General features: G+C 30.2%; 1 protein-coding gene across 1 annotated transcript; it reads left to right on the top strand.

The window, feature by feature from the left end:
* The first annotated feature begins 228 nt into the window (after nt 1–228).
* On the top strand, nt 229–6,921 carry LOC125833648 (uncharacterized). Its single transcript, XM_049512816.1, has 3 exons — nt 229–857; nt 5,341–5,526; nt 6,594–6,921. Exons 1-3 carry the CDS (start codon nt 267–269, stop codon nt 6,885–6,887), a joined length of 1,071 nt encoding a protein of 356 aa, XP_049368773.1. The 5' UTR covers nt 229–266; the 3' UTR covers nt 6,888–6,921.
* Nucleotides 6,922–12,037: the final 5,116 nt, after the last annotated feature.

Raw genomic sequence — 12,037 nt, forward strand, 5'->3', positions numbered from 1 at the left:
AACCACCAAATTTCAATCCAATCTTTTTTCTATCTTAACTTTCGTGTTGTCGAACTAATTCATATAAAAACAGAGAGTACCGCTTTAGCTGTGATAAGGCACAGAGTGCAGGCTCAGAGTGTCAGAGTAATGATGGAACAAGTCACTAAAGCTGAGCCAACATCAAAAGCGACGTCCTTTTTTGTTTTAAAATACCCTCCAAACACACTTGCGAAAAAATCACATTTTCCTCTCTTCTTCTTTTTTCCCCCAAATTTCATCTCACAATGGCTAACTATAGAATGGATTCAGAAGAGGAAGCTTTGTTTCGAAATTCTCCATATCCACTTTACTTCGTTCAAAGTCCATCAACTCTCTCACATGCAAATAGCGGAGAATTATCTCGTCATAACAACATCAACACCAACACCAATAATAATAATATTAACGAATATTCCTCCGGATGTCATGATTCGCCGTTGCCTAGATCGGAAACCGGTCCGTTAGCTCTCTCTCGATACTCCTCGTCCCGTGGATCTAACCACTCCTTTTCGCATCACGAGAAGAAGATTTCATGTGACTCTCTTCAGAGCCACGGGACGGGGATCGATGAGAAGCGTTGTGGTGCAATTTTGTTGGTTAATCATGGGAAAAATGGTAGTAGTGTTCGTGTTAACGATGACGATGATGAGGACGATGACGATAACGATGATTATTATGGGAAAGGAAATTGGATGAGGTTTTTTTCGTTGGGATATTCGGATTCGACATCGTGGATTGTTGTGCAAGTAACATGGAGGCTTATTGTGAGTATGATAGTAGCTTTGGTTGTTTTCTACATTGCCACAAAGCCTCCTTCACCTAAGGTTTCTATTGAGGTAACACTCTTACCTTCTTATTTTTAAATTTTTTAATTATTCGATTCGAGGCGGATCTAGGGTCGTGAGGGTGTTTGTCCGAATCTCCTCGATAAAAAAATCTGATCCTTTATATATAAGTGTAGAAGCTGTCTATACTTAAGTTTCAATTTCAAATCTCAAGCAGTGCATTTTTATTTTTTGAAACATTTTAATGAAAATTCTAAAAACGTAGCTACCAAATTTGTTTTTATTACTACCATTATCTTTTGATCCTTTTTATTTAAAAAGTGAAAAAGACGTAAGATTTCTTGTAAAGGCATTGAAAAGACCTAAGGTCAAAATGCTTGTTGAATGAAGGCCCATTTTATAAAGATTAAGTTCGAAAAGACATGAAGGCCCAAACTCATGTTAGGCTCTCTTTTAAGGAGGCCCAATATGAGGGGCACTAGGCCACAGATAATACTGGATTCTCTTGAGGGAATTTTACATAAATCTCTATTATTAAAAAACTAATAACATTATATTTCTACTCTTTTCTAATTACAAAATTCCTTAAATTTGGTGGAATCCGAATACATTTCAAAACGCTGCGTCTTGATTTCTAATACATCCCTTAACGTCTCGATACATTATGTCTTGATTTCGATACATCATTCAATGTTTTAATCGATACATTAGGCAAAATGATGTATTCATGAATAGGAGATTTTTGTAATCTTTTTAAATAGTAGGAAATTTTAGAGAATATGATAAAATACGTTATCTAGTTACTTTATACATACGTCCAACAAAACTCATAACAATAATATAACTTAAATCATTGCATTTTCATAAATTATAGTTTATATATTCATAATATAACGAATAATGTATATAGTATATACTGAGTATATATCAACAACTATAAGTAGGGAGCTAAATCTCTTTTACCCGCTTGACTAAAAAGATTATAGACGTTTGAACATGAGTTTGTAATTATTGATTTGGTTTACAAAGTTATATATGTTTTTATATATTTAAAAATTCTGTAGCTTGTGAAAATTATCAAACTTCTCTAACTATTATACAGTGTTATATCAAATGAGCAAACTATTGTTCATAAATAAAATATCAGAATATTCTAAGAGCTTTCATAAATAAAATATCAGAATATTCTAAGAGCTTTCATAAATAAAGGGTGCGTTTATATGTTATTGTAAACTTTTAATACACATATTTTTATAAAAGATCCAATGGCCCAAATCCCAATACATAAATAATAGTAGTATTTAATTATTTTTTAAATATAATTCTCTCATATAATACTATAATTTTTTCGTTGAACATTAGTCTTTTTAAAAATAAATTCTATTTTATTAATTTTGAGATTTCAAACAAAATTTTAATTTGAAGTTGAAGTTCTATTTTATTAAAGAGAAAATATATAATTATCCCATTAAAGTAAGACTTGTTTTTTAAAAAGACATTTCAAGTTTGCGGGGGTCTTAGTCCCCCCCCTTAAGCAATTTTAAAGTGTTGTAAATATCTTATTTTTCAGCCACCCTCCATTGCAAGAAAATAAGTGTAATCACGCACCAGTTATTAACTGCCACGTATTAATTTTAATTTTTAATCTTTGTTTTCATTTTTGTTTTTTCTTATTTTATTAACTTCATTTTCTTTTTCTTTTTCTCTTTCTTCTTCTTTCTTCCTTACCCTTCTCTGCTTTTCTTTAGTCCTTCATCACCGGGAATTCTCTACGTAGCCACCTTCTTCGTCAATCCTTCGGAGTAGTCTTCATCACGTCACTATTATAATACCAATTCCATCATTAATATCATCAAATTATTGTTAAATCAAAAATAAAATTACTAACAAATTATAAATTGAAAATTAATAATCACCTCCAATCTACCATTTCCTTTTCAAAATTACAACAATTATGCAGCGGAACTCCATTAAGATGAAGATAATGGAATTCTATAATACTCGCAAATCGAAGAAATTTCTTTATTTACATGCGGGAAAATGCATAAGTACCCCCTAGCCTATGTCCAAAATTTTGAGACACACCTAATCTTTATTAATGTCCTATTATCCTTGAATTTATTTTTTAATTAATTTTTACTACTTTTAGGCCTACGTGGCAATATAAACCAGATAGGTTGAAAGCTTTGTTCAACACGCGCTAGGCTCGACTTTTTCAACTTTCTAAAAAGTAAGCTATCAGTTCAAAAATAGCTTTACACTTCCCAAAATTTTAAAAGTTATCACTTTACGTTTTCAAGTTAACTTTACCAAAAAGGAAGAGAAAGGAACAAGGGAAAGAATATTATCTTCAAAAATTGATTTTAGAAATTTGATTTTCCGACTCATAATTTATTTTTTATGTTGAATTTTGGTACTTTGTGTTCATCGACTCTCTCCTTGTCTTTCCATCTAAAAAATTACAGTTTGTGGCCTCATAGTGAGGACAAGACCAAAATCGTCTTCCGAAATTGCGATCTGACCAAGACGTTTGCATTTGCAATAAGATTCCATGCTTGCATCGCACTTCTGCATTGATCATTGAATCATTCTCATCCATACACAACTTATTCAACTCGGATTTTGTCATAATCCCAACATTTATACATAAAAATTGTGAAAGAAATTTAAATTCAGAACTAATAATCGACATAAAAAGGTGTAAATATAAAGAATATATTAAAAATTTACTTTACCTTTTCGAAGCAAGGAGTTGAATGATAATGGTGGTTTCTTTTTCCAAAGATGGAGAACAATGATAAAGAAGAAGACAATTGAGTTAATATTCATTTTTTTCAAGTTTATTTTAACACGTGGCCAATTTTTATTGGTCAGTACTGTCTAAAAACTGCACCCATGCGCCTAACTTAGGTGAAGTCACGGACTCGGCCTCAAAAAATAAGTTTTGGAGGGTAATAGGATCTTAGTAAAGGTTAGGTGTGTATTATAGATTTTGGGCATAAGTTGGGGGTAGTTATGCATTTTCCCTATACATGCTAAAGAACTACATAACAATTTATTTTTATTATTTTAAAAAAGGAACAATGTTAACAAGGAGGTTTACAATTATTATTATTTTGGAAAAAAATAAGGGCAAAAGAAGAAAAAAGAACAAAGAGAAGCAGAAGACAAGGAAAAAAATGAGTGAAGAAAATGGGTCTTCTAAGTTGAAGAAGATAGAGAAGAGTTAGTTGGTTCTTTTGAAATTTGGGCAAGAAGATAACAAAAATAAAGAATTGAGAAAGTGTAATAAAATAAATAAATAAAAAGAAATTTTTTTAATATTTCTAATAAAATAAATGCTAAAATAAATATTTATTTACTTTTTGGTTCAGCTCACTCTCTGAACTACACTCTACATGCCACGTAGGCATTTAATGGGAAAATAAATTCATTCTAAATAAGAATAAGGAGGTAATAGGACCCCTACAAAATTGAAGTTTATTTTTTAAAAACAAGTCTTCCTTTATTGAGGGTAATTATGTATTTTCTCTTTATTAAATAGTATAAACACATAAATTTCAAATTTAAATTGCATTTTTTTTTCAAATAAAATATCCTTATTACTCAATATAATTGTGGAATTCAACCTCATTTACCACTCATCATTATTTCAATTATTCTTTTTTACTTTTGGTAATGGCATTAACACTATAATGCTAGAATACATAATCATGTTGCTACATAATGATTGATTAAGGGAAGAATTATACTTTTAGTACAGCTTTAAACATGAAATTGATCATGAACATTGAAATAAGTTTGGCATGTATTTATTTCAATTATTCTTTTTTACTTTTGGTAATGGCATTAACACTATAATGCTAGAATCATAATCATGGTGCTACATAATGATTGATGAAGGAAAGAATTATACTTTTAGTACAGATTTAAACATGAAATTGATCATGAACATTGAAACAAGTTTGGCATGTATGTCTGCTACTTTTTTAATTATATAAGATACAAAATAAAATAAATAACTAGTGTGCAGCTTTAATAAAACAGGTTTTGATTTCAAATTGAGGTCTCAAATCCTATGGCCAAACAGACACACACATATATATATATACAAAAAAAAATAAATTTTTTTACCTTATATGTTTATTGTAATTTTTCGATGAAGATATTTCCGATAGACCCCTGATGCTAATGACCGCTGTTGCATTTTGGAGGAGTGCATGTTTAAAGTTGGCCCAAGTTATCGAATCTACATAATGATTTGTGGTGGTTGAAGCTTGATATATTTATTTAAAATAATAATAATAATTTTATTGTATTGTAATGTTTCGATGAAGATATTTCCGATAGATCCCGATGCTAATGACCTCTGTTGCATTTTGGAAGAGTGCCTGTTTAAAGTCGGCCCAACTTGTTGAGTCTACATAATAATTTGTGGTGGTTGAAGCTTGATACCTATTTTTTTTTTAAAAAAATAATTTTATTGTATTGTAATTGTATACTATATTAATTTAAATGTACGAAATAATTGTAGATTGCAGGTGTTCGTGAATTTGGATTAAGAGAAGGAGTAGATGGAACTGGTGTGAACACAAAAATGCTAACATGCAATAGTTCAATGATCTTACAAATTGATAATAAATCTAAGCTCTTTGGGCTTTATATTAATCCCCCTACCATGGAAATGTATTTTGGAAGGGTCCCTTTCATATTAGCACAAGTAAGTTTTTCTCACTTGCACATTTTAATTTCCATTTATATGATATTTTCTTTTTCGAAAAACAATCTTTCTACTTTCAAAAGTAGGGGAGTAAAGCCTAGTACAATCTACTTTTTTTATACCCCATTTGTTGAATTACACTGAATATGTTATTGTTGTTGATTTGTTATGTCTTCTTTATAATACGTTGACTTATTATTATTAGGTCTTTGCAACTTCTATAATCTAACTAATTACTCATAAAAAATAGATCCAAGTGAAATGAATCGGATTCAGATCAACAATTTCATGTTTGTTTGGTCTTTACGTTACGTTTTTAATTCTAATTGAGCTGTTAAAAAATATTTTTTTGTAGATTGACTGAAAATTATATTGTACATTTGGAATCATGACTTTGTCCTTGTTTTTTCTATTTTTCAACGTAAAGTGTCATATGGTTTATTTGGGCTAATTATGGTTGATTTAGTCCAACACTCATTTTACATTAGCTACCAGTGGTTGATCTATAGTGTAACCTTATTATAGATTCATGTGAATTCAGTAACTTTTGCTTATATCATGTAATATCTATTTAAAAATTCGTTAAAACTTATAAAAATATTTGGCTGTCATTTTTGAACAAAGTTAATAATTGTATATAAACCTAAAGGTTATTATACAAATTCATAAATTTCAAATCTTAGATCTTATACAACGACAATCAATAAAACTTAGTATTTCTTTATTCAATGCATATCCTAAAAATCAAAGGGGAGAGGGTGGACAAAATGGACAGATACCCAATTTTGGATCCACCATTTAAGTCATCATATCCATAATATGTAAAATTTTATAAGTTTACCCAACTTGGAACAACTTCTTCAACATGTGATATTGTTGAAGTTCATCTATTTTTCATAAACTTGTCATTTTTATTTGAATTTCAACCATATGTAACTTCTGACATCACATATATTTGATATTGTTGCGAAGTAAAATAGACATGCAAAAACTTTAGGTAAATACATATTAAATAGCGATGTCCAAATAGAATACCCCGCGAACTTAACAATTATCATGTTTGTTAGGGAGAAGAGCTTTATGCAGGGAGCTATGGGCCAACATACTTCAAGCTAAATGTAGGGACAAAGGACAAGGCATTGTATGGGGCAGGAAGAGTTATGCAAGATATGCTTCAATCTGGCAAAGGATTGCCTTTGCTTATACGCGTGCATCTATCTTCAACTTTTCATGTTGTTTGGGGTCTCATCAAACCCAAATTTCATCACCAAATTGAGTGCCTTGTTGTTCTTCATAATACTTATAATAAAAATCATAGGACCCAAAAGTATAATAGCACTTGTTTGTTGATCCCTTCTTAAAAACATTATCACTTTTTTAATTGCAAAAAATGTTGTTGAAGAAGAAGAAGAAATGAAATTGTATTTGTTGTTATTAGGAAGGATTCATTAGTATATAAAATTAATGATTTGTAATTTTGATCTAATGCAAATTTGTTATCCTAATATATAGCATGATTTTCTTCCATTAAATGTTGTCAATTAGTTTCACCTACCTTAATTACTTCATATTTGCATTTAAGTTTTTTTTTTTAATCGTGGATGTATAGTAGATTTGTTAATACGTTATAGTATATTTATATAGTAGTTTCACCGATTTTCTTATAGTTTTGTATTATTGATTGTTGAAGAGTTAGATAAGTTTTGACATAATTAAATTTGATTGTCCCACAACTGTGAGATGATTCACATCGGACCATAATTATTATTATTAAAAAAAAATCCAAAGTTGAACAAGCCAACTATTATTGATGTGGTTTGACTTGTAAATATAAAAACTTGATACCTTTGAATGGATTTAATATTTGAAAACAATCTCGAAATGTATACACCCCTAATCATCATATACAAAATAGCTTGATCATCTATCATGCCTATTTATGTGGCTCCCGACTCTAGTTCTATCATTTGATACTCGATCTGGCTAGACGCCCTTCCCTATGGAGGTTCTGTGTAGGATTTCAATCTGAGATTATATTAAAACAAATAAGACTCTAGGTATAGCGTTGCGTCTAAAATTTTAACTGTCCCTTGTTTAGTATTTTCTCATATATTTCTGCATTATAATTGTTTGCTCCATCTCACTCCGTTAAGTTTTTGTCCTGCCCTGCCTATGTTCTGGCTCATTGTGATCCTCCTATCTATAAAGATTAATGAGATAAATCTATCGATAGCCTCCTAAAATTGACATGAATTTTCACTTAGACATCTTAACTAAACTTTGTTTATTTTAAACGCCTCATGTCATGACCCGCTATATCATTTTTACATTTTTTTAACAATCAATCAAATATGAAAGTTGCGTGTAACACATTCACCGATGACGTGACAAAGTGGTAAATTAAATAAAAATACGTGACATATATATTAAAAATAATTTTTAAATTATAATTTTTTAGTAGAAAAAAGAAGTGACCAATGACTAAATGACATATGGAATAAAAATAACCCAACTTCACCCAGATCATCTTCTCCGCTCTTCCCCACCCACACAACGTCTTCTCCACCTCTACCCACCCTAACCCCAAATTCTTGCCCACCCACATCGTCTTCTCCACCCCTCTCCCACCCCACCCATCGTCTTCTTCAAGATTTGTGATTTAAGAGGAAAAAGTGCTAACAAATTTTAGAACGTATTAGTCATCGAATTCGGCATAGTTTGACGACTGTTCTATCTCGAATAGAATAACAAACACACACTTACTGCTCGATTGAAATTCAAATCCATGACTTTCCGCTGCTCTTTTTCTTTACGACATCATGAATCGTGGGCCTTCTAATGAGTTGAAATTTGTTTTTTTTTTTGTGAAATATCTTTATGTTGAAATTCCTTTTTATTGTTTGTAGCATCATCAAACCTATTTCGGAGTTCAAGTTTTTGAGAGATGGTGACTGAAAAATGGGGAAGAAAAAGAAAGAAAGTAAAATAAAAATGATTAAATTAGTCTCATGCGCTAGTATTCAGTGTATTACACTCACTATGTGATGTCATCAAAAAGTATCAAAATGACATAGCGAGACATGATATGAGGTGTAAAATAAATATAGATATATTAATTTATCTAACTGAAAATTGATGTCAAGTTTAAAAGACCAACGATGAATTCAGCCTAAAATATACTACACAAAAGATGAGATAGTTTTGATGGTGACCATTATTAGTGGGAAAAGATATCAGACCATGGAATAATGACTGATTTATAAATAAATTAATTATACATCAAATGGTGCTGACTGGTTTCTATGTATAATAATTAATAATTAGAAGAAGATATCATTAGGAACAAACTGATGTCTATCTAAGGTATGGGTGGATCATTGGTCAAGTTCAAAAATTGCTTACATATGATTGGTTGAAAATTTATAAGAATGCAAGAAGTTATTGGTAATTAGTTAAAACGATCAGTTCTTATTGGTAAAATTAGGTCATGCTCGTGCGGTTTTTTTATAAAAAAACTCACACCATTAATAATTTAATAGTATCTTTAATAGCCTATTTTTCTTTTTGGCTATTAATATAAGATTAAAGCTTAATTAAATGAAAGTTATTTCAATATTTGTATTTTTCTTTCTCATAAAGAAAATCGAACTTTTTTTCATGTGGAAGTTTGTCTTTATACATTGCTCCTAATTCTCAAAATAATATTGAAATGTGAATCCTTAGGACCAAACCATTGTGAAGCTTCTGTATAAAAACCAGGGACTCCTCTTAATGAAGGCATTCTATTAGATCTAAGAAGTTTTTTCGATCTAAAAAAGTACAAGTACCTTGTGTTAGAATTAAAAAAAATTATGACTCGGATCTTTAGTATCTCTTATTTATTACGTAAATCTAATATTTGAAAGAAGCCTTAAAATCCTTTTCGGCTATCAATGTAGGAATTCATTTTTCCCTTGACAAAACACTGAATGGTTGATGTGAGGTCATACTAATTAAGCTCAAATTGATCCAACTTTCTGGATTAATACTTTCATGGCACCTAACATCCATAATCCATTTAGCCCGAAATAGATACTTTACCCTATGAATTAATCTGCTCAATATGTTAGACGAGTTAGATATTTATGGGTCGAAATTAACATATATAACATATAGAATCAGATTCAAAATTTAAAATTTGTGAGTTTTTATAACTATTTAAAGTTAGAGAAAAAATATTGAGAACACCCCTAAACTTGACGTGAATTAGTAGTTTCATCTTTGAACTATCGACAACCTTAAAAACACCCTTTACTTGACTAACTGAACTTAAATACACACTCAATCTTTCAATGAGTGAAATATACCCCTAATTCTCGCCAATTTTAGGGGTACTTTCAATATTTCTCTCGATTTTTTATTAAGAGTCGCATGCTCCTACAAGAGTCAGAGAGCACTTTCTATGTCATGTTACATATCAGAGATGTACCTAAATTTAGTTAGTCAAGTAGATGGGTGGCTTTAAGGTATCGATAGTTCGGGAATATAACTAATAATTTGCTCCAAGTTTAGAGGTGTTTTCAATACTTATCTGTTAATGCTAATATATTATAATAACTTGGTTCATAGTTAAATATTTATAAATATTTTTAAAAGTATATATAAAATTTAAGCAACAGATGGATTCTGTAAACCCGCGGCCAACAAACTGGATCCGATCAGCACTTATAATTAGGCAGTATATATGTGTCTTTTGCACTCACTAATTTTATTAATTGTGATTAATGGTCATATTATAATTATATGTACTTCCGTGACACGACTAATTAGCTTTACACTATGTATTATATAATAATTCGTGCTTGTGTATAGCACACGCACAAAGCCTAATTTATGCCACAAATATGCTAATTTATATCTTACATGGACAACTTTTGAGTTAAAAAAAAAAAAAAAGATGGAGAAAGATAGTGTCAACCAACTGTATTGCTTTTCAAATTAATTTTTTGGAAGATTAAACAAATAGCAAGAATATGCAATCTAATTTCAAACTTTTTGTGAATATAGTTGAGATTGGTCGCATATTTATATTTATTAGTATCATGATCATATTGTTAGAGTTGGTAAAATTCTCATATTGGTTGAAAAATGGATTGATGGTCTGGTTATATGGATTTGGGCGGTTCTTCTCTCGTGATCTAACTTTTAGGTTGAGTTAGGTCCAAATATCATATTTTTACATAATATCATAGCAAAGTCCATCTCCGTCTGGGCTCCTAGTCCACGTCTCAGAAATATAGAGTACTTGTGCACTCCTCCCCATGATGAGATGAGATGAGATAATTAATGTTCAAAAAAATTAAAAATTGGAAATGAAAAAAGAATATGTGAAGTACGTATTCCATTAACTCCACTAATACCATTAATATAAACAAGACTAAGAACAAGTGATTAATTAAGAGTTTAGTAACAATGATTAAGTCGTTTAGTATTGGTGGATACGTACAAAAGTTTACTGTGACATGACATTGATCGTCCAAGGTGCTAAAACATAGAGTAATATATAGAGAAGATTATAATGTTTTTGGCGGAGACCGTTAGTGGAAATTAAAAGGCAGGCAATATAAATTATACATATCTAATATATGGTAGTGCCGTGGTCATTGATATCCATATATTAATTAATGATATTAAGAAGATATTAATCTTTAACTATAGAATTGATGTCTCCATCGAAAGCATCTATAAAACACATATTTGTGCATGACTATTGGTCACGTCAAAAGAATTCTATTTTTGAAACTCAGGATAATCTGCAACCGCTACAATTTTTGTCACAATTTTTTTGTCTTTTGAATGAGCACTAAAATGAGCATTTTGTGCATACTGCGTAAATCCCTCTAGCAATTAAAACATAAACTATTGAAAAATATTTGTTGTAAAAGATTGAATAGTGGAAGTAGATTCAAAATCAAGACAACACATATAAAGCATAACCTTTTAGACAGCACCTATCTCTAATTTCAATTCTAAAATGGGCACATAATATGTACTTTTATAAAGCAATTTAGTAGCTTTACTTTACACACTACATATTTGTGTGATATATTTATTCATGCTCGTGTATGGCACACGCACCAAGACTTTTTTATGCCACAGAATATGATCTCTTTTATTTTTTAAATTAACATTATGCTATTTAAATCTAGTATAGACAAATTATTAAGATAGTGTCACCCAACTGTATTTTGTTATATATTTACTTTTGGAAATATATTATATTATACTTGTACCAATATGCAGTCTGATTCCAAACTTTTTGTTAGTAGTTGAAATGGTCACGTTATATACTTATAAGTGCCACGATGGATACGTGGCTTGGGTCAAGAATTAGGTCGAGTTTACAGTGAGTTGCATCCTAAATAGCAATTTCAAGTGAAGATGGTTAATAATAGATGGTTGGTAGTAACGATTGATGTGACTTTTAACACTACTTTATTCATAACAATTACGATTACCTTGACTATAACCT

The sequence above is a fragment of the Solanum verrucosum genome, unplaced genomic scaffold, assembly GCF_900185275.1.
Source record: "Solanum verrucosum unplaced genomic scaffold, falcon-dt-bn FXZP01000307.1, whole genome shotgun sequence".
NCBI lineage: Eukaryota > Viridiplantae > Streptophyta > Magnoliopsida > Solanales > Solanaceae > Solanum > Solanum verrucosum.

Bases quoted from the DNA above. Each gene is read 5' to 3' on its own strand.
- LOC125833648 (XM_049512816.1), top strand. From the start codon at position 267: ATGGCTAACTATAGAATGGATTCAGAAGAGGAAGCTTTGTTTCGAAAT. The intron at 858-5,340 runs GTAACACTCTTA...AAATAATTGTAG, and splicing joins CACCTAAGGTTTCTATTGAG to ATTGCAGGTGTTCGTGAATT. The intron at 5,527-6,593 runs GTAAGTTTTTCT...CATGTTTGTTAG, and splicing joins TCCCTTTCATATTAGCACAA to GGAGAAGAGCTTTATGCAGG.